This window comes from Nesoenas mayeri, assembly GCF_963082525.1.
Source record: "Nesoenas mayeri genome assembly, chromosome: 3".
Classification (NCBI taxonomy): Eukaryota; Metazoa; Chordata; class Aves; order Columbiformes; family Columbidae; genus Nesoenas; species Nesoenas mayeri.
In genome coordinates, this window is record NC_137544.1 from 78,863,232 (window position 1) to 78,884,913 (window position 21,682).

At 35.8% G+C, this 21,682-nt stretch overlaps 1 protein-coding gene across 1 annotated transcript in view; it reads right to left on the reverse strand.

The window, feature by feature from the left end:
* LYST (lysosomal trafficking regulator) overlaps window positions 1-21,682 on the reverse strand; it is a gene marked incomplete at its 5' end in the record, with an annotated part of 66,810 nt that overhangs the window by 35,179 nt on the left and 9,949 nt on the right. Inside the window, 16 exons of the mRNA XM_080341600.1 lie at window positions 967-1,098; window positions 2,066-2,264; window positions 3,995-4,132; window positions 4,802-4,951; window positions 5,461-5,634; window positions 7,303-7,548; window positions 9,063-9,253; window positions 10,651-10,811; window positions 12,484-12,657; window positions 13,447-13,591; window positions 14,800-15,223; window positions 16,239-16,348; window positions 17,199-17,265; window positions 18,600-18,826; window positions 20,059-20,215; window positions 20,864-21,025. Coding sequence (XP_080197726.1) covers window positions 967-1,098; window positions 2,066-2,264; window positions 3,995-4,132; window positions 4,802-4,951; window positions 5,461-5,634; window positions 7,303-7,548; window positions 9,063-9,253; window positions 10,651-10,811; window positions 12,484-12,657; window positions 13,447-13,591; window positions 14,800-15,223; window positions 16,239-16,348; window positions 17,199-17,265; window positions 18,600-18,826; window positions 20,059-20,215; window positions 20,864-21,025 — 2,857 coding nt within the window. The remainder of the gene's footprint in view (window positions 1-966; window positions 1,099-2,065; window positions 2,265-3,994; window positions 4,133-4,801; window positions 4,952-5,460; window positions 5,635-7,302; window positions 7,549-9,062; window positions 9,254-10,650; window positions 10,812-12,483; window positions 12,658-13,446; window positions 13,592-14,799; window positions 15,224-16,238; window positions 16,349-17,198; window positions 17,266-18,599; window positions 18,827-20,058; window positions 20,216-20,863; window positions 21,026-21,682) is intronic.

A 21,682-nucleotide genomic window follows, 5' to 3' on the forward strand; every position in this document is an offset into this window, starting at 1 on the left:
AGATATGTACTGGCAAGTACTAATGCAATGGTAATGCATCAGGAATATATTTTTTAATCAAGTAGGATATATAAACAAATATATAAAGCCAAATATAAATAAATATTTAAAATAAATGTATAAAACAAATATATAAATGTATATACATACACACATACATGTGCAAACATAGCCAGACAAAGCTGGCCTTCATTCAACATGAAGGATCTATGTAGCTGCAAAAATCTTACAGCCAAGCTGGCACACATGCAAGCAGGTAATGCAACCAACTATAAAACCACATGCAAGTAGCAAGTTACCCAACAAATGTCATTTCAGATATTTTGTCTAAACTTAGAAATTCAAATTCAGAATCACAACACTTAAACACCTACTTTCAAAAATTTTATGTTGAGAATTTCTCCAGCATACATAAATAATCTTTATTCAATTTTAATTTATATAACCAAGGTATCTAAGTTGTTCTTTATAAGATATACTTTCCCATTCTCTATCACATAGGAACAAGTAAATATACCTGCAGCATAAATAAATACCAATACTTTAATACTATTATATGCTTAGTCAGATGTTAACAATTATGCACAAACAAAGAAAATTATCAGCTTAATGCTTTTTGGACAGATAGGATAGCTGCTTATGCCTCACTATTTCAACTATTGTCTGGTTATGGCATTCTCAGACATTTCTAGCAGGTCTGTTTGACAAATGAAATTGTTCAGCTATCTGGTCCACTTGACTGCCTGAGTCAATGTGGCAGTTTGTCTCAACCTGAGAATGAAGAAGTTTAGGTAGCATGTTCAATTCCATCCTCCTTACGCTGCTGTTCAGGCATCAAGCTCCAAGGAGCAAGGAGAGCTTTGTAAGAAGTATCTGTGGGAAAGTAACACTATAAAGCACTCTAGTCATCTGCCAAAGGACTTAATGTGTCTTAATGTCCTTGGGTTTTTCCAGCATTGTTTTTACCTTCCAGTGGTGAAGCTGTAAATCCAGTTGGAGTTGTAATCACAAATGCAGAACTCTCTACTGATTTCGCACCACTGCTGGAATTTCTCAGGTACACAAGTGATTCAACTTTCTCCTGAAAAATTTTGCCATCTAGAAAGAAGAGATAAGGGCAAGAGTTACATAAAAGCCTTTTAAATTTGCGTTCTTGATATATTTAGACTTATAGTAGCCCAGTTACATTGCAAGCTGATCACTGGGGGGTGATTAGAAGTGCTCAACTCATGAGCAGCTGAGAAAAAGCATTTGAGAACCATTTTTTGTTTTAGTGATGTCTTAAAAATTTACTTCAGAACACTGAAAACATTATGCTGTTCTAAAGTAATTATATTTACAGATAGCCCTTGCAGACATACCACCAGTAACAGCTTTGACTTTTTGCCATGTCAAAACCAGGTCACTGTTCTCAAATAGGTTCATCTAATAAGGCTCAAAGTATCAAAAAGTGCATCCTACTTTCTCAGAATTTTACATCAATTAGTATTGGAGGACAGATAAAGATAACACCAACTGTACTGCCTTTGAAACATTACTAAAACTGAAGATACACAGGCATCTGCAAAAGGAGAAAACATCTGACACTTGGATGATGCTTTCCATGTTTACATAAGTTACAGAAACAAGAAAGAAATGAAGACAAGACCATATACACATTTCTGAAGAAGCTTCATTTACAGGTAAGTTAGACATTTTTCTCTAAGTTTTGCCCACAGGCAAATGTGTTCATACAGGCAGCTAACATTAAGCATTTCATTTAGCAGCATCAAAATTTCAAGAAATTTAAAGATATAACCACCAGCAGGGTTATCTATGGCTGTAGACAGAAGAACGTTCTCCAGGTAAGCCAACCAAAGTCTAACTATAATATCCCTCAATACTGTAAACTACTTCTATTTTACTAAATCTCAATAGTTCAATATTTTTATATACAGTTATTACAATATAGCAATAAAATAATATATTCATAGAATTGTAACTTGGAGTGAAAGAGGTTTTTAAGTGTTAATTTATGACTATTTTTCTCTTATTGTTTATTTCTAGTTAAATGTTGCATATGTACCTATGTGCAGGGAAAAGTAGAAGTTGGTAGGATTGTGACAAACATATGTATTAGTAGGAGGGTGAACTGCTAAGAGGAAATTGAAGACCACTTTCAGCAATTCCAGGTCTGGAGGAGATCCAAGTACTTCTTCAATTATTTTCACAAATGACCTACAAACTTCCCGGGGCAGTGATGCAAGGTGCCCTTCTTTGTGCTCCTGGAAAGGAAGAGCAGTACAACTGTAAGTTATCTGTATTTTTAGTTTGACAGAAGTTACCTTTTTAAAAAAATAAAATTGTTATGCTCTAATAGAAGAGCAGACAAGAAAAAAAGCTTAATAAAGCTGTTTTTCTTTAATTTGAGAGGAGTTACTGTACCTACTTAATGTTACCGAAATCCAGCACACTCAAAATTCAGGCACAAACAAAACATAGTGGACATTATGCAAGTTTATTTTTAGAAAATTAACTACATCTTCATACTAGACTACTCTGACTTGAAATGCTGGAGCCTTCAGACATGAATCACCATTGAGAGTGTAGTTTACTGCTATTGTGCTACATATTTGTAGATAGATTAAAATAATTTGTGATACTAACATTTTAAACATATTAAGAACTTTCTGAACAGTGCCACACTGGGTCCTCTGTATTTCTATTTACATGGCCATTTTAGTAAACATACACATTTGAGATTCCATTGATAACTAATTTCTGCTTGATCAAGCATTCTATATAGCTGGACAACGGCTATTTGAAAAAACAAAACAAAAAGTATTAACTGAAAAATGTTTTTAGAACAGGACTTCAAGAAACTTGTGGGAAACCTCATTAATGTCAGCATGGTGATTAACTTGTTTTTAACTTCCACCTCTTTCTTTGGTACCCAAGCACCTTGAGACTGCTGTATGAAAACCAAGTGAATTTAAGTGAGGTTTTCAAAGAGAATGGTTTATATAGTTTTATTTTCCATTCCATCATTCCCCAAAAATTGCCAACTAATTGTTGACCTATTTTTGTAGCTTTTCTAACTAAGAATTTATTTTTTTTCCAATAGGCACACACCTAAGCATTCATACTCATATGCAAAATACAGGGAAAATACTATGCAATATTCTGTATCTAGGCATTTGCATTAATACACAACTTTAAAAGTTAACTATACCACTAACAAGTTCCCAAAGTAGGGAATACCACATACAAATGAAGAAATAAAAAAAGTAGAGCAATGCAAATAATTAAATGACACAATTTAAAAAAATCATTAAAAGATGGAAAAACAATAAATGCATGTCTGTGCTACAGAATCTCAGAATAAAAAGTCAGAAAACAGTGTAGAAAAAAATATTACATATTTTCATGAACATATGTACTATGAGCAGGAAACCATTTTAAAATCATATTCCTAAGAAGTGTCTATCAAAGGAAGCACTTCTCTAAAGGTCTTTTTAGAACAGCTGTCTCCATGTCTCAGAGGAGGCTACGACTGGATTGACATTTTGAGAGGAGTACTCAGACTGAGCACTACAGGCTGGTTGCCCTGCTAACCCTGGGGAGATACAAAACAGCTTCTGCTCCTTGCACAGTATCTGTGTTTTTCAGTAATGAAGACTTCAACTAGTAAGAGACATCTCAGATCCTTATAGAAGCGTCACAGTTTATTTATTCCAGCTCCTACTTATATGGATTGTGCAAGCAACCTAGTTCCCAGGTTTTCAAATGGTACTAGACAGTTAAAATCTCTTGCCCATTCTGTCCAGCAGTAAGTAAGAGCACCCAGTAGGGAACTGTATCAGTTTACAGCAGCAAAGCCTGTTGAAGAAGACAAAAGGGGCCTGGAAGCGTAGAGGATATATGTTTTTTCTCCAGCAGTTAGTCTCTTCCCTCCCCCTCCAAGCAAAAGTGGGTATTTGCCAAAGCACAGAGTAGGATTTCAGAGCGGAAGTACCTGCAGAACCTGACAAGTTAACAGGAAGTGATGCACCACTTGAGCTTTCAACAGCTGTTTAATGTTAAACATCTGCTGGTGATGGTTCGCTCTGATAAGGATTTCAAGAGCTGCTAACAGAGTTTCCCAAACACCTTGCTGAAAAACAAAACAGGAACACACCTTCAGAAATGTCTTTGAGTCTATACTGAGAATTGAAAAAAACCCCACCACACCAAAACCAGCAACAACAACAAAAACAAACAAAGTAATGAACATAACCAAATCAAGTTAGTTTTATGCCTCAGACAAAGATTAAATGACTGAAGATGGTCAGGTCAGAACTAGAAACTATCAGAGAAGTTCGGTTTTAATCATTTTAATGACTAAGCTACAAAAAGAAAAACAGAAAACAAAAAAACAAAAAAAAACAACACACACACCAAAAAAACCAAAACACCACCAACAAAAAACCAAAAAAACCCTAGTTTTGTATATTCTTTGTTATATTGACAACAGGTGGTTATTTTCCACAGTTTAACTCCATAGAATCAGGTGGACTTCCTTAGTCTTAACAAGCTTCCCTAAAAAAATTAATCCATTCAACTAACATGTAATTTCAATACATTTACAAAACTTAATACACTAAGGCTACCTGCATCATTGATAATGGGAACTTGATGCTACTACCAGATAGTCAAAGGAAAATGAATCCATAGTAGTTATTGACATCTAACTGGAGAAATTAATTTCAGGCCTCATAACACGTTTATCACTTTTTAACACTTACTTTCAGACTTTAAATATTTCCAAAATGAAAGTAATTACCTTTGCTTTAGACCATATCTTCCAGTCGAGCAGCAGCTTTTCTAACAATTGAACATCTTGGATAACTGCATTAGAATCTGTGTTAAGCATGAACTGCCCATTTTCATTTATATAGAGAATCTCATCACTGCAGCATCCTTCAAGAAGAGTCTTAAAGGAGGAGAAAAATTTTTTGAACGTCATAAGCGCAAAGGAGTACAGTTTTCCTATCCAATTTATATTAAAAAAAGAAATCTTTAGAGACAAACTCTTGATAGGGAAGGCATATATCTACCTGGTCAAGTTTGAAAATAGTTACTGAGTTTAGTAACCCCACTGGAGGCATTTTAAAGGCTTCATTCTTATAATACCAGTACAAAAGTTTCTTTAAAAGGTTTTTCAAGTGCACTCGAATATTTGTATTAATTGCTTACAAGTTTAAACTTGCTCTCAGAGAAACAAGATTTCTTTTTTTCCTCCCTCATCTCAGGGTCTTTCATCACTTCTTTTTTCTCCCCTTATTTATCAGGAGTTTCTAGTTCAAGGCAAAACACTCCTAGACCAAACTTGCTCCAAATCAGTTCTGCCTTTGTAAAGATAAATGTAGAATTAAAATCACAGAGAAGTTTCTAAATTTGTGCTAACATTGAACAACATATCAGGTTTAAAGAGCACTCTACCTTCAGCATGCAAAATCCAACAATGCATTTTGGTTTGATCAACACTCGATGAATCATAGAATAACCATTACAGTTGTCCATCTCCTGTATTCTCTGTTGATTGTATTTTGTTAAGGACAGTATAAGTTGTAGTGCCAAAGCTTGAGTGTCTTCACAGCTGTTAATCTCTACAACCTGCAGAAAAGGCAAATTATAACAGTTTAAATGAGAAACATTTAGGAAAAGGCCTTAAAAATGCTTTGCTGCAGTCTTAAATTTCTTAAATAATAACTTCTAGATGAAATACGTCTTAAAGATTCTGAGATTAGGTATGTAACCTTCATTTTTGCCTATGTGTGTACATTCAGATTTGTTATCTGAGGTGACAATTCCTACTGCGGTAAATGATAACCTGCTAAGAAAATAAGAAGTCCCATTACAAGAATCCCTTTTTAAGACAAAAATCTGTTCTAAATAAAATTTACACAGATGGCACCAATTTATTCTTGCTATACTATGAAGTCACAAGGTCATGAAATATGTAAGCCACTAACAAGAATAAACTCTTTTTGCCCTGGAGAAGTAAGTTTCCTAAATGTTCAAGTAAAGCTTCAAATTAAGGTTCCTGGAGGTCTAGACTCTCTCTGTCTGGAAGTGTCAAACAGGAAAGTTTTATTTTGTCCATAAAGAGCCAAGAAATTTGATAGAAGACTGTGGACCATTCTTCACTCTTTGCTTCCTACAATTCTTGAATCCCAGGAAAGAGCAAATAGTATTTTAAAAAAAAAAATGAAAAGGTAGGCATCTCATATGAATGAGATTTCAGTTCCTGTAAGTTGCCTTGCTGTGTACCTGTTAATTCTGCTGCACTTAGTTACATACACGCATACCTGTGTTGTCAGACAGCTGACCTGTTATTTGGTTGTTTCACTGATGCAAATAGAGTCTACAGCAGGATCTGTAGCTTGTACTTAGCATAAATGTACATAATACGATAGCATGAATCAAGATTTTCTCCTCAGATTTCAGTATCAAAATTACAGTAGGCAGTGTATTCATAACCAGAATTTGGAACACCTGTCTTGAGTCTAATGTGCATTACTCTCCACACAAACCTTTCAGAACTTCACCATTGCCAGAGGCATATAAAACGAACAGACTTTATGCCTACATTAATATCTTTAATTAGCTGTAGTACTTCAGAAACTCCTGGCACAAATATTAGCTTGTCTGCATACAGGTCAGAGCAAAGTAGTAACTAAGTTAAGGCTCATAGCCATAATATTTTTGAAATTATAATTCTTCTTAGACAGGATAAGCCTTTGAACATGGTTGAACTGTTCTCTCAAAAAAGCTCTCACTATTTATTATGTAAAATTAAAGCTGTGCACACCATGTAGTTTTACATTTATTCATACTCGCATTGTGAATATCCTGCATGTAAAGTGTTAAACAGATGCAATGAATTTAAATGCCTTTAAAATTATGTTAATTACTTAGATTTAACAATTAGAGACTAAAAATACTATCAGTTCAACAATACTCCTAAAAATAATATCTTTGGACATTTAGAAGCCTCATTCCTAAATCAGAATGTAACACCAAATCTTAAATACAAGCAATATTATACAAACATTACATGATAGAATTATAATTACATTTCCAATTTAAGTACAACCTGCATGATGCAGTCTGTGTCATGCCACAGGTATTTTCTACAAGTTTTCTTTAAGAAAGAAGTCATATGCAGATTTTTTATTAGTATGAGTAAGGCAGCTAGAATATGTGATTTGCTACCCAAGATCCAAGGAAAATTTTACATGGGAGAACTCATCCATACACCCTCCTCCTCAGCTATCTTACCCTAGCAAAGAGGAAAACAAATGCACCAGTTCCTCCAATTTCATGTAGTATACCCTGAAGAGTTTTATATTCCACAGGCTGAAGCGTTTTCAGGTGATGAGAGTCCAGTACATTGCTCTGAACTTCTTTTGAACTGAAAGGTCTCTGGGAAGGTACAGTTTTCCCTTGACCTTTCAGTCTAATAACAGGTTCATATATGGTGTACTGACCAGGACAGGATGTGGTATACACAACAGCAAGACTCTCCTGAAACAAGAGAAGTTTTTATAAATTTTTTCAAGAAAGTTTAATACAAAAAAAAAAAAGAAAACCCAATCCCAAAACACAAAGCACCACAGACAAATCCACCTAACAGCAAGTAGCATTCACTGACAGTTTGCTTCTACTTTACCGAAAGCACGCTCTGAAGTTCCATGTGGATACATGTGCACTGAAATGCAACTGGATTCCCAAATTTTAGAAAATGTGTTCAATAGGTACAGCACAGAAAGTTAAGAAAACACTAAGAAAATTCTACCAAGGATCACCTGAAGAATCACAATGATTTTTTTGCATAAAACCAAAAAGTTACTGACAAATTTAGATGAAAATGAGCATAAAGAGGTATTGGGTAAATTGTTCCTAAGTGGCAAGTCTAAAGTTATCTGCTATTTTTCAAAATTTCTCCAATTTTGTTTTAAGACCATCCTTCAATCAGCTTTGCTGTAAGAGTATCTCAACAGACATTTCATTACTTGAGGAGACTTAGACCAAAATCAAACCTCCTATGGAAAGTAACTGACTCATTTCATGGAAAACAAAATGATCATATTTGGGAGGTTTTTTAAATTAGAGAAATAAGTACATCTAAGGCACTTGCATTCTATGCAAAAGTGCAGAGATTAATTCATCACTTGAGCACATAGTTCTTCTCTCTGGTTACTTTGTGTTTTGTAAAGCAAACTAAGCTTAAAAGTTGCTTGACTGATTTGTTAGGCTTTTTACTTATTCCATTACTTCCTTCTTAACCTATTCAAAATTTAGTACCGTTGTTTACAAGGATCTCACCTAGACAGAATGACCCTCTGCCCTGGCTAGAGTTTCCCTCTAGTGGGAACAATTCATGCAGCAGGAATTACCACTGCAAGAAGACAATTCCCCAAATACAACAGGCTCTATTCATAATAAATTTTTAGTTTATTTTTCTAGCATAACTATATTGACACCTGTTTCTGGCATTGCTGTTCCAGTCAGGAAACATGAGAAAAAAATTAAGATCCACCACCTGAAAAATGCATTTTCAGCCAAACTCAATGCAAATTTATCCCCTTCCAAAACACTGAAAGAACTGGGATGAAGTCTTTTGCTTCCTGTTAAAACCAGATAAATCCTCCTTTCTCCTCTATTTTCAATTTAATTTTAAAAGGTTAACTAAGCCGTTGTTGGCTACCTTTACACAAAGGGAAAGAAGACATATGTATTCATCCTAGGGCATTTGGAAGTGCCTGCTTATCTGGTAGATTAAATATGCAGCATTGTAGATGCTGGAACATCTAGAAGCTGCCAGAATCCAACCTAAAGCGAGATGACACAGCCACCCTGCATGGAGATCAACCCTCATTGAAGTAAGTGGGAGGAACCCTGCAGTGATTTTAATGAGAAGTGGATTTGCTCCTGCCTGCTTGGAGAAAGCAAAGCACTTTGGGAGACAGCAGGAAACGTGTTCCCAGTTCCTGAATCGGTTCTAAGAGGTTAAGAACCATTTTTAAGTAGAAACTTACAATTAAAGGCCCAACATCCACTTCCTTTTTTGCCATGAGGAGCTCCTTGATTTGTTCACATTGTAGAATCTCTTTACTTATATACTTAGAGAAATCAGTCAGTGTTTTGCCATATTTGCAAGGCATTACAGATGTGAAGTCCGGCCCACATGTGTATAAGTAAAATGCTTCCTCTGGTCCAATCTTTGCACCTAAAATCCAGAAAAGAAGTTATTAACTCTTTAGTATACTATAAAGCAAAAATCATACATTGGCTAGTAGACTGCATCAGAGGCTTTACAAGGAAGATCACTAGCTGGTTTTCATAGGCCCTGCTGATGAGAACAATCAGGGCAGTGCAATGCTTGCTGTTAGCTATTGTAGATCAATGATTTCTGATACATCACAGGCCAGATTGATTCAGTGGCAAAGGCAACTGAAACCAAATGAGAAAAATGATCTGCATGAACTAAAGACCAACAGCTCTGAATAATCAATCACACATTTCAAAACTGAAAAGTCACCTATCCATGCCTCCTCAAAATTTTCAAAGCATAGCAAGATTACAGATAACAACAACATGCTGCAACATCATAGAGAGCCGGGTAGAGCATCCACAAAGAATGCAACAATAATAAAAGCTCACTACAGCTAACAAGGAGGAAAAAAAAAATGCAGGAAGTAGAAGGCCAAATGAACCCTTCCTCCCCTTTCCGGACAGGGCATCTCAGGTTCTGTTTGTGAGAGTGTAAATTCAAATGAAGCATCCAGAAGAACCCAAGTCTAATGTATGGATGCATGATAACTCCACAGCAGTAAATCCTGGATACATCAATTATGCTGGCTGTACACACACAGCAACTGGATCACATAGATTGACTAGGTGGAGCTTACATTTAAGATAAGCATCCACCTATGGCCTGCACAAATACACTGTATCTACACACACAACACCTGCACACCCCTGGCAAACTGATGTCACTTGTGTAGAAGTTCTGACCGGGCCACTGCATATGAAGAAATGCCAGATTACGAGCAGCAGGATCCAGCCTTCAGCACTAAGCAAGCACACAGAAGTCCTGGATGAAACTTTCCAAGGAGGTAGGAGAAATATACATCTAAGAAAACCCCAAAGTAACTTCAGTGGTTTCAGAAATAAGTATGCTTAACTCAGTATTCTGTGGTTCAGATTTTGTTTACTTTTTAACATGCTTTAAGTAATCTGAAACCAGCAGGTAAGTGAAATCAATTTTCCAGCTGGGAGAGACTGAGTGTTTAAGACAAAAAACAGAGCAAGCACCACCATCTCTCCATCCCCTACTGCAAGGCAGTATTTAAATTAATTTAAAGAAACACTAAAGTAACTGGAATTGACAGTTATGGCACGAAAAAGAAAGCAAGAGAATAGTGGCAGAAGAACACTTTAGGAAGCACCACTGAAATAATTGCCTACTTTCTCCCTGATGTATTAATATTATGCTGGTAAAGAATGCCTTGATGCTTTTACTGTAAAAGCTTGGCATGTTAAAAAACTATCCAATTAAGCCTTTGATTTTGGAGTAGGAAAAGGAAATGAAGACTTGTTCAACAAAAAAGCATACAAGAATACCATTAAATAGAAGCAGATTCCCAAGATTCCATCTACCCGACAATCGAAGTAATTCTTCTTGAGATGATATACAATGCCCAATCATACAAAATGTTTTATTACTGTCAGATGATAAGCTTGACTTCCTTGGCAGTGAGTAATCTAAATTAATCTCACATTTCCTAAAAACATAAAAAAGAAACAAGTGTAAATACTAAGAAGTGATCAAAATTGCTATCTAAGGTTTTCATCGTAGCCTTAAAACAGATTTTAATATTTAGTAGATGAGAAGCCATGCCGTCATCAACATTTAATTAAAGCCATCTTCAAAATCTAGGCACCTTAAAACTCAGTTACATAGTGATGCATGTAATCAAATACTGAACAGAACAGAGGAACAGAGTCCCAATTAGGGTTGCCACACAGCCAAGATCTCCTAGATCTGAAATTCCTTCCTCCCTCAGACTCAAAGAAGAAATTGTAAACAACACTATACATACATACTTCTAAAATATCACAATTTTGCAAGAATTTCTACTATTCCTAACAAGCCAAAGGCCTTTGAGTATGCTAATGCACATTATAAAAACTGTGGTTCACATATGCTCAAAGATGTCATGTTGAGAATTTACTTAGAGTAGCAAACATTGTCGGAGCTAGTGTGCTGCACAGTCAAACACAACAAGCCTGATGCTTTCAGAAAGCATCCAATTAACCTTACGTGCATTTACATAAGCAGACCAATTGGACTGTAAAGGTCATCTGAAGCTTCCTGAGTGTAACTGTTAGCAAATTGGCAACTAACTCTATATATAGAAAGGCCTCATTAACTGTACATGTGCAGAACATTGTAGTATTTTTAGTTTTCCCTATATCTCCATATTTGGACTTTCCTGCATATCAGCATGCACAGACTGAACAGTGTCAGGGGAAAATCAAGTTTGTTAAAACACAACTCTATGTAGTTTCAAAAACAAAGTGAAACAAGTATTACACTTCACAATTCCACGTTTAACTGCAGGAAGAAAAAACGTGCAACAGCTTTTTTCCTAGATATAGTTTTAGGAATGTTTTTAACATCGCTTGTGGACTGACCAAATTCTACAGGAATAGTGAAGAATTTTTGTGATACATCCAATTGTTTTATGACCTAGCATTTTGACCACTTGCTTCATATTTGGGACACAAAGGAAGTCTTCATAGTCTGAACTTCAGGAAGAAAGGACAAGAACTGTGATATTTAGTAAACTGTCTTTTCTCTGTCAATGAATATTTCATGCAGGCCCAGGCCCATCTAACCTAGCATCATGTACCTCATTCAGGGGCACGGGCCTTAAGTTTCCAGTAGAAGAAGTACCTCCCACTGCCAGTTCAGATCTTGTCTGAAATATTTTTTTTTACTTTTTCCCCCTCTCAATTTCTCTCAGTGAAGCAAAACGACTGCCTTCTTTCCTCCTCCTCTTCATTCCTACTCTCAACAATATTGCCAGTACCTGAACTATACTCCCTTAATTCAGATTCTTAACCAGAAACATTGTGTCTACCACTAACCTCATGCCATAGCTTTTTTGGGGTCTTACTCAAAATCTTGTAGCACCTCCTTCACTTATTCATGATGAAGAAAAACAGTGATGTCTGTATTGGTCCACAGTATAAACCAAAGATTCCCCAAGCAATCAAGACCATTCTGGATATTTCTAGGGAATTCCTAGCAGTGTAAGACACCCCTCTCCCACCCCCTGAAGACCACTCAACTCTAACTTCAGCTTGTGCCAAAGTAGTGCAGATGTTTTCTGACCAGAGAACATCTTTTTAAGAGGATAAATACCTTGGTGCAACTAACGTATACTTTACCTCTGACCAGAAACCCACAGCAACAGCTTTCCATGGATATTTTTCTTGCCTTCTGGCTGCTGCAGGTATGTTAGTGCCAAATGCTGCCACCTGCCCACAAGGAAAACATTCTCTGGAGATTCAGCCTGTGCCAGCAGACCAGCTTTCATCTCATCATTTGGATCCATGCACATACTATGAAAACAGAAGAGGAAAAACAAGTGTGTGTATGTGTGTTTTCAAATTCACATTTTAAGCCCCAAATCTGCATTTTTTGCCTCAGTTAATTTGAGACTGCATTCCTTAGCTTTCACAGGGTTTTTTTCATCATAATGCTGTATTTAGAGTGTTCAACATAAGCTGCAGAAATCCTCACATTACTGTTTCAACCTACTAATGCAAACAAGTTAAATAACTATGTTTATATTTAAAATAAGTATGTTCTCTATTTTACAGAGAAGTTCAGTTTATCAAAAAAATGTAGATGATTTGAACACTGTGAAAAAAAGTGTTCTAAAATTGCAGCTCTAGACCCATTTTAAGGACGTACTATTTATGAGAACTACATTAGGGCTAAAATGTGTTAAGATTAAAATCAAGATTGTCATGGTAAGTATTAAATAACAGCAGTTTTCACACCTCAGGTGTGAAAACCTACAGCTGCAAAAGCTTTTGCTTATCTTCACACATTTATTGTGTTATTTCATTAATACTTGAATTGCTACCTTGCATTGCATTATGTTTATGACTAATCTTGCATCTTATATATTACTATATGAAACACACAAGACCAGAGACTTATGTTTTAAGCAAGTAATCCTGCAGGTCTGTATCCAATAAATTTACTCAGTGTTGCCATCAGTGTGCAAGATGACTCTACAATAGAAATTAGTTCTCTATTCTCCACCAGTACTCTCTGCAATCTGCTACTGGAAGTAACAATACATGTGTTCACAAGACTGCTTTTGGATTAATACACCGTACCGAAATATGAATGCTCCAGTGTTCAAGTCTGCCCAGATTTGTATCATCAATGCTTTGGAACCCAGTGAAATGATATGAATACAGCCATCTTCAACAAGTTTATCTCCCAGGCTCAGGTATTCCATTCCTAAAGACTTTGTTTCTTCTAGAAAAAGGAACATGTTTATACATAATGACAATACAACAATGCCTGTCCTACCAGCTATCAAGTGTGAAAAGAAATAGTTCAGGTACTGCAGAGAATTTTTTATAAGCGAGCTGACTAGTATGTACAATTCTCTTCAGAAATTTAGGTCTCATGTACTGAAACCAAGGAGTTGACATCAAGTCAGCACTTCACATGGGGGTTTTTTGTAATTATGTAAACCCACTAAGCATGAATATGCTCTAATTCAATGATGCTTTTGACATGTCATATAATGTTACATTCCTATGTTGAACAGGCAGTCGTAGTGTGCACCAAGAAATCTTTAGATTTTTCTTCACAAAACATACTGCCCTTTAAGCATGATGTTGCATTCAATATTTTTATTTTATCAAGCAAAAGCTCAGACCTAGTAAAAAAAAAGAACAGCTCTAGTGAACTGTAAGATTCAGAGTTGGTTTTTCTTCCCCACTTTTTATTCAAATCTAGTAAAAAAGATTTTAAAAGTACAGTAAAAGGTATTCCAAGAGCTGTGATTGGGAGGCATTTTAAATAACTTAAGGAATTTTTCTTCCTACAAATTATAATCTGAAAGACTCTGCTCAAAAGAGTTTGGGAACAGGTGGGTCTCTATAAAAGGATAAGCAGAGAAATGTTGTACAGCTACTGACATTTACAATGGTGCATACCCAAGGAAAGTTAGAGGATTTACACTGAGTTAGCCTCAGGCTCTGGCTTAATGTATTCAGAGTATCTTTTAGCCAAGAGTTCCAATATTTAAATCCTAAATCACAAAGATTTATTAGCTCTCTGTTAAAGGGAGAACACAAGAGCCACTTGCTTCAGCAGTACAGGAGATCAAATAAACTTGAGAGCAGCCTTTTCCCATGACCTTTCAGCTACAGCATTTATTATTTTCTTCAGCATAATATGAAGTAGCATAAAGACATTTTACTGAAATTACAAATTAAATTAGAATACTAAATTTCTAAGGAAGCAGGCATTAATTTACTTAAGGACTAAGGCTGGAAAAGATTTCTTTAATTATATGATGAATTACTCAAACTAAAATCAGACTAGCACTCCTGCTTAATATCCACCATAAGAAAAACATTCAACCTGTTGTATATGGCAGATCAGCTAGTAATACTTGTAACCTGAATTCTTTAGTGCTACCTAAAAATAAACAGGTGGTGCATTGTCCTCACCTGTGCTGTCAAAGCTGCTCTCTCTTACAGCTACCAGTCTGTTGCTCCTCTTGATTTTTTTCCCCTTTTCTGTTGAATTTTCTGTTTCATGAGCATACTCCAGATGAAACCACAGTGAGACACTGAAGCCTTCAGACATGTGTGGCCAACAGTTTTGTCCAACTAAAGGCAAGTGAACTGGGGCTACATGCCAAGAAGAAAGCAGCTGGTGACTCAAATTTTCACCATCTGCCTCTTTCTTACTCTGTGAAAATCTCGCTCTTTTTGAAAGTCCAGCAGTTTTGCTATTGGAAGTGCTACCAGATTTTTGTGAAGAACTACCACTCAGATTTGTGCCATGGAGCAAAGGGAAGGCAAGGTACTGTAACGGGTTCATATAAATGTTATTTTCTATTATCTTCAATACACCCTTGAGCAGTATCTCCTAGAAGAAATAAACCAAACAAATGAGAAAAAAATAAATCAAACCATTTACACCACGTAGTCAAGCATCATCTAACTAAACAGAAACTGACTCTTCATTTTAATCTGGATTAATGTTTTCCCAGAGGTAGACTTCCATATCCAAACTGACACACACTTACAAAGCATCAAGAAGCAACTTTAATAGACTATGGCTAAACAGTTTTGAGGATTTAGTTAGGGAAGATCAAGTTACCATGCTTAGGAACCAGCTGCACCATAGCAGGTGGTTACTGCACAGTCTAATCTCACATTGTTATGCGCTAACAGATTAATTCACACCTCAATAACAGACCACACCTCTCACCCCATGTTTGAAGCTGGTTAAGAACGTGTGCACAGAGGTCATCGCTTCGTTATTGCATAATCAGTAACAAAACTAGCTGAGCTCTCAAGCCAAAATGTTTCCTACTTAGCCAATTATGGCAAGCTACCTTTGAAAAACTGACTTGTGTCTCCTTGTTTGGTTTGGTACTATTTCAGACTCCACAGTATTTTTTAAAGTTCCTTCCACTTGTTTTCTTCTACAGACCATCACACAAACCAACAGATAGGAGTTTCAGTATAACCCACACAAGCAGTAGATTCCAGCATTACACAGACCAACTTCAGACAGTTTTGAAAGCAATTCCTGCTGCTAAAGCATTCCTGAAATAGCAATATGCTTTATAACTTCAAATTTTACAGTATTCCGGGGTTCTGTCATCCATAACCACAATGTCAGTCTTCTCAAGAGGTATTTTATTTTCTTGTACTGAAGAGAGTTCCCAGGACTAACATACACTTCAAACCCTCTCTTTTCTTGTCTCTTATTTATTTTTCATTTTTTTGGAATTATTTCAACCACCAAATCTTATTTGCTCTGGTCAGTTAGAATGTTGCTGTTAGTCTCCTTATTTTCCAAAACAATTGGACACAAAAGGATTTTCTTTTTCCTTCACTTTTCTCGTTAAGCTTAGCTGCTACTCCATACATACCGTACAAGGTGTCTTCTCCAAAAATATCCTCAGAAGAAGCATTAGCTCTTCTGAACATGTCTGTGAACTCATCAAGGAAACTAACAGGTCTACCAGCACCATCTGACATGCTAGAAATAAGGAAACGAAAGAATATTATTGAAAATAATTTTTTGAAGCTTTAAAATTCATATTCCATACTATTATGAGGAGAGACTAACATGGAATTCACAGTGTTTTGCAAAAAAAAAAAAAATTCAAATTCATGAAGCAGTGATGACTACAAGATGAATTTTAGAGAAATCCAAGAGTACTTCCTGACACTACCATTCAAATTTTCATTGAATGAACCCAGAAGGCTACAGCAAGTCTGGCTCCTAGGATTGCAAAGTGGAGTCTGAAAGTCTGAGAACCTTCACGTCTACCTTGCAAATGCTCTCCCCACAAATTCAGGGATCAAAGTCCTGGGATGAGTTTACATCATCTCCCACTGTGGAGCAATCTCATTATGTAAAGCTACCTTAGGGAAAGCATTTAATTTGCTTCCACATTTATTCCACATGTATTATCCAGCTGTTTTCCGATTAGAAATAAAACTCAATCAAGAAATCACTAAGACCTGTGCTACAAAGAAATTTGAAATAAAAGCTTATGTTGTGATGGACTCAGATTCAATCAGTAAGATAACTGCTGTTTTTCTGTGCAGTGTTTGTTAACACTGCCACCCTAGGCTTATGATTTCAACTACCATTTTTAGATCTGACAGCATGTGTTTAAATAACAGATTTCCACTAGCTTAGAATAACACTATATTTACACATAAGTTAGATACTTGTCACAACTTAAAGAAGCAGCTGCATAAATTCACACATGCCAAGGCATTTCCTTTGTCAATTTTGCATTTGCATTGTCAAATACTTGCGTGTGTGTACATTAACTTAAATGTTGTTTTTTAATAACTTACTTAAAACTTGAACTCACCATGAAAACTAGACTCCACTTGTGTTAGTATGTTCATAAATCCACCCAAAAGATGTTTAACAGCTCCCTGTTAAAAAATACAGGGAAAATTGGTATCTGAAGACTATATAGCAGCCCAAATAACTAAGGAATTATTTCTTTCAATCAATTCTTGACTACTGTTGATTTTAAAGACAAATCCAGTTATTTTAAATTAAGGAAGTGGTTTTTATATTTGCTAATGAACATTCTTTCATGTTCTATACAGTTCAGTTGCAGAAGAAAGGCTTTGAAATCCTAATGATTCTAGAAAGAAACCTTTGAGCCATTATCAGTTCAGCAGCTAAGATCTCCTTTGTCTTCTCCTGCATAACAGAATTCAGGATTTTAAAGGCTGTGACAAAATACAGCATGTTGATATACAGTGAAGCATTACTGAAAGCAAATTCAACCTTTCCTAAGCCTTTTCACACAAGATTACTTTAAAGAGTAACTACAAAAAAAAAAATATGTTCTTTACTTATAAGTATCCTTCACAAATGCATCTCAGATAAAGGTAATTCAAAAAATCTCTACTTAAAGATATTGAAAAATCTCTAAATTTATTAGTTTGACAGATTGCTCTTTTTAAACAATACTGAAAAATAATGAAAATGAGATTACTTGGAATTACACATAATTTCATGTATTCGCATTCAGAAAAAAGAAATACATGTGTGTTCATGATTTAAAACTAATAATTTCCACAAACAATTGCAGTACTGAAATAAAACAGTTTTCCTTTCCTGCTTTTGATTTAAGCTCTAAAGCACTAACTTTGCTTCTCAGTCAAATGATGATATAAACAAGCACTTTAAGCTTAGATTATTTAACCATATTTTCCTCTTTTGCAAGAGACATACTCAATTTAGTTATTAAAAAGCAAAAAACAAGCTCGTCATCAGAAATCCCAAAGGATTGTGATGGCATCAATAAGTTTATATTAGAACTTAGTTATGCACATAAGAATAATAGCATTAAATATTTTAGAGGTATATCACTGAAAGTTTCTAAAAGTACATAATGAATAAGTATCTCTATAGAATGTTAACATATATAGATACAAGCAAAGATATTTGCCCCTTTCTTTTTTTCCTCTCAATGGCCTGACAGTCATTAAAGCTGTATCTATAAGATCTAGTGATTGAACAGTCTTGATAAAATAAGGCAACTGTGAAACTCAAAAGCTTTGTAGGTCAAATACCTTTCAATACATTCATTAACTATAGTTTCTGGTAAGTTTAATGCAATGCAGCTGGCAATAGTCATTTGCATTGTTTCAGGTCTTATCAAAAGCCATAACAAATGAGAATATTTCTGAGATCACTATTAGGTATGTAGGAACTTTAAAACTCTGGCTGTTGCCTTTAATAGCATTTTTACCTGTTCTATAAGTACAGTGGCATTTCTCTCCTTCTGGCTGATGATTTTCAGGCAGCTTCGGAATACATGAGCAAGCACATCTAAACTTGCATTACCAGCTGAGAGCAAGTGTAATTCTAACATGCAGATTTCAGGATATATTAATTCTCCTTGATTGATGTTGCCAGCTAGGTCATTAGAATAACCTGGAGGACCAGTACACCCTGGTTCTGCCTTTGTGTCTGCTCCTGAAAGAAAACACTTGTCTTACTGAAACATTCTCAGCTGAATATTTTGCACAATTTAAGCAGAGCATCCAAGGACATAATTTCCCCAACCTTCTCATAGGTAGACAAGAAAAAGTCATGAGCGTATAGACAGTTTTCAGAAATAAAAATAATCTTCTATTCTGCTTCAGATTTTTGCATTTTCCTGCCAATACAGAAGGGCAAGGATACAGTTTCTCCTATGACATGCTCTTAAACTATGTGCCTTCATTTCCTGGGAACTGGACACACATATTAATGATGAAATATGTAATTCATGAAACATGACAGTAAAAATCATTGTAATAGAGCCTCGGGCTTCTATATACATCTCTGAGCCTGCCAAGAAAGGAGGTGAATTTAAATGATTTTATTTTGTGTTAAAAGGTTAGGGGAAGCAATTGCTTAGTTATTTAACTCAGAAAATGCACAACAGCACATGACAGAATATCTCCATAACAACCAAAAAAAAAAAAAAGAATTTAAGCCTCTCCTCTTGCATCTTGGAGAGACTTTAAAACACGTTACTTTAAAAATAACTATTTGGTGGGCATACATTTCAGGTAAATAATTTAGGCTAAATTAGTAATTCAGAAATGCTTTTAAGATGTTGTCTATCTGTTGGTAAAGCGTTCTCACAGAGGTAAACAGCAACAGTTGAAAGCAGTTCTATTAAAGGCTGTTATCATTCATGCTGACCTCATACATGAACGCAAGCATCCAGATGTTCAGCACAAAGGAAAAAAATTAAAGCAAATTCATGTTCAAAGTTAATTATGCACACAGAATACAGCAAGAGATGTGCACATCAGCCATTGAATGAATACAAAGAGATATAATTAGACTATTTTTTTACCAGATTGTTATAATACTAGATTTAAAAAATGACCACTGATTTTCAAACAAACTACTGATAATAATCTCTGGAGAAAACTACCTCTATCTAGACCACAATGATACATTTGAGCAACATGACTTTACAGCAGGAATCACATAAACCAGGAAAACCAGGACAGAAGAGTTCCTGTACCACTCAGTAAGAATATTCATCATCTCTCCATCTTTAGCTGCATCCTACTGGAAGTAAAAAAGTTAAACCTTTTCCATCTGTTAAAGGTTTCTAATGCTTACCCTATTTTCGTATATCTTAAAAGACAAGTGAGCTTTGTTATGTCATAGAAACTGCTTTGTATATTCACAAAGTTCACCTTTACCATCATTCTTGGTTTCACTATCATCCGGGTTACTTTCACTATCTGCTTCATATCCTTCCTCTTCAGCAAAAAGTTTAAGACTACAGCACTGTGATTCTTCAGTTTCTTCAGAGATATCTTCAGGTTGTGGCACAGGCTCTTTTTCAGTGTAATAGGTCTGTATAACACAAACAAATTTACCATCATAGGTCAGAAAAATAAGTCATTTAGGACCTTCCAGATGCCTATTTTCTCCAAGCCCATTGGCAAAAGAAATAAATCAATAACAAACTTTCAATAAACTTGAGATACTTTCCATGGATACCTCATTCTTAAAAAGAAAATGTATGCTACAAAGATGGATATTTCTTACTGGGTAAGCAGGTGGCTGATGCGTTAAGAATAACTGTGTTCCAAAAACCACTATGGCCATAAACATGAACTTTAAAATCCATTCTAAGATGAAGATGTGTCTGCAGCCAATAAGGTCAGTCAACATCCCTGTTTGAATCTCTCCCCCTTTGAGAGTTTGTCACACGCTGTTGTGGGATGAAAGGGTGAAGAGAACACTAGGTTTCAGGCATGTCCATAAAGCATAATGCAGTTTGCTCCTTTTGAGGGCATGACTTCTTTCTGAGCAGTATATGTGGGGAATGTATCAATAACCAGCACTCAACTGACATGCACACGAGAAACAGAGAATTAGTCTTCAACAGCCACATTTAAACATGTCCTATTGAGTTTAAAAATAGACACAAACAACTTAAACGCAACCAAGCAAACCTTGTGGTTTTTAGAATTACACTACTTAGCTGGTGTTTCATACCTTTTCAACTTTTTCTTCAGAATGATCCAGATCAGCAGAAAAATTGCCCAATGCAACACGAAGCAGTGAATCAAACAGAGGCTTTGCCAAGTCAGTTTCTATCACTTTTGACTGAGCAAGCTGCTCTCTTATTTGAAGTAAGATATCATCCACACAATTATTCTGTGTTTTGGGGAAGACAAACATTTTGATTCGTGTTATTATGTTTTGGCTAACAAAACGGTCTAGTACTTTAATTTAAGATCTCCCCCTTTCACCTACACTAATCTGACTTTTCAGCTAAAAACAGACTTCATCCAGTTTCTTACAACAAGAAAGATTCACCCTGTTTGTCATGACAGATTTTGTTGGTTAAGCAATCTGCAGACTGAAAAAAAAATATCTGGCAACATGCTGTTTCCCAAACACCGCAAGCAAAAGCAATGTTTCAAAAATAAACCAGAAACATTTAAAAAGAGTGAGCAAAGTAAAGGCTCATCCAGCCTGAATCAATCTGTCATTCTAGAAGGCTCTTTGCCAGCCCCTAAAAAGCAGGCAATTGGCATGAACAGGGATCCAACCCAGAGGAGCCAAGGGCAAATATCATGTTGGAGAACAAGGAAAGGGTTGCAGGGTCCTTACCGGCGTCCTGCTCAATAAAAAAAGTGACAAGTTAACATGGGAAGACACCTCCTCAGAAACAGCAACTGCCAGTTTGTTCATCTATTCACCCCCATTCTTTCATGCTTGCTGACCAGTACCCTGACCACTGGGCACATTGCTTAACCATATGCTTTCAGTACTACACAAACAATGTGGTACCATAATAAGAGCATAAGC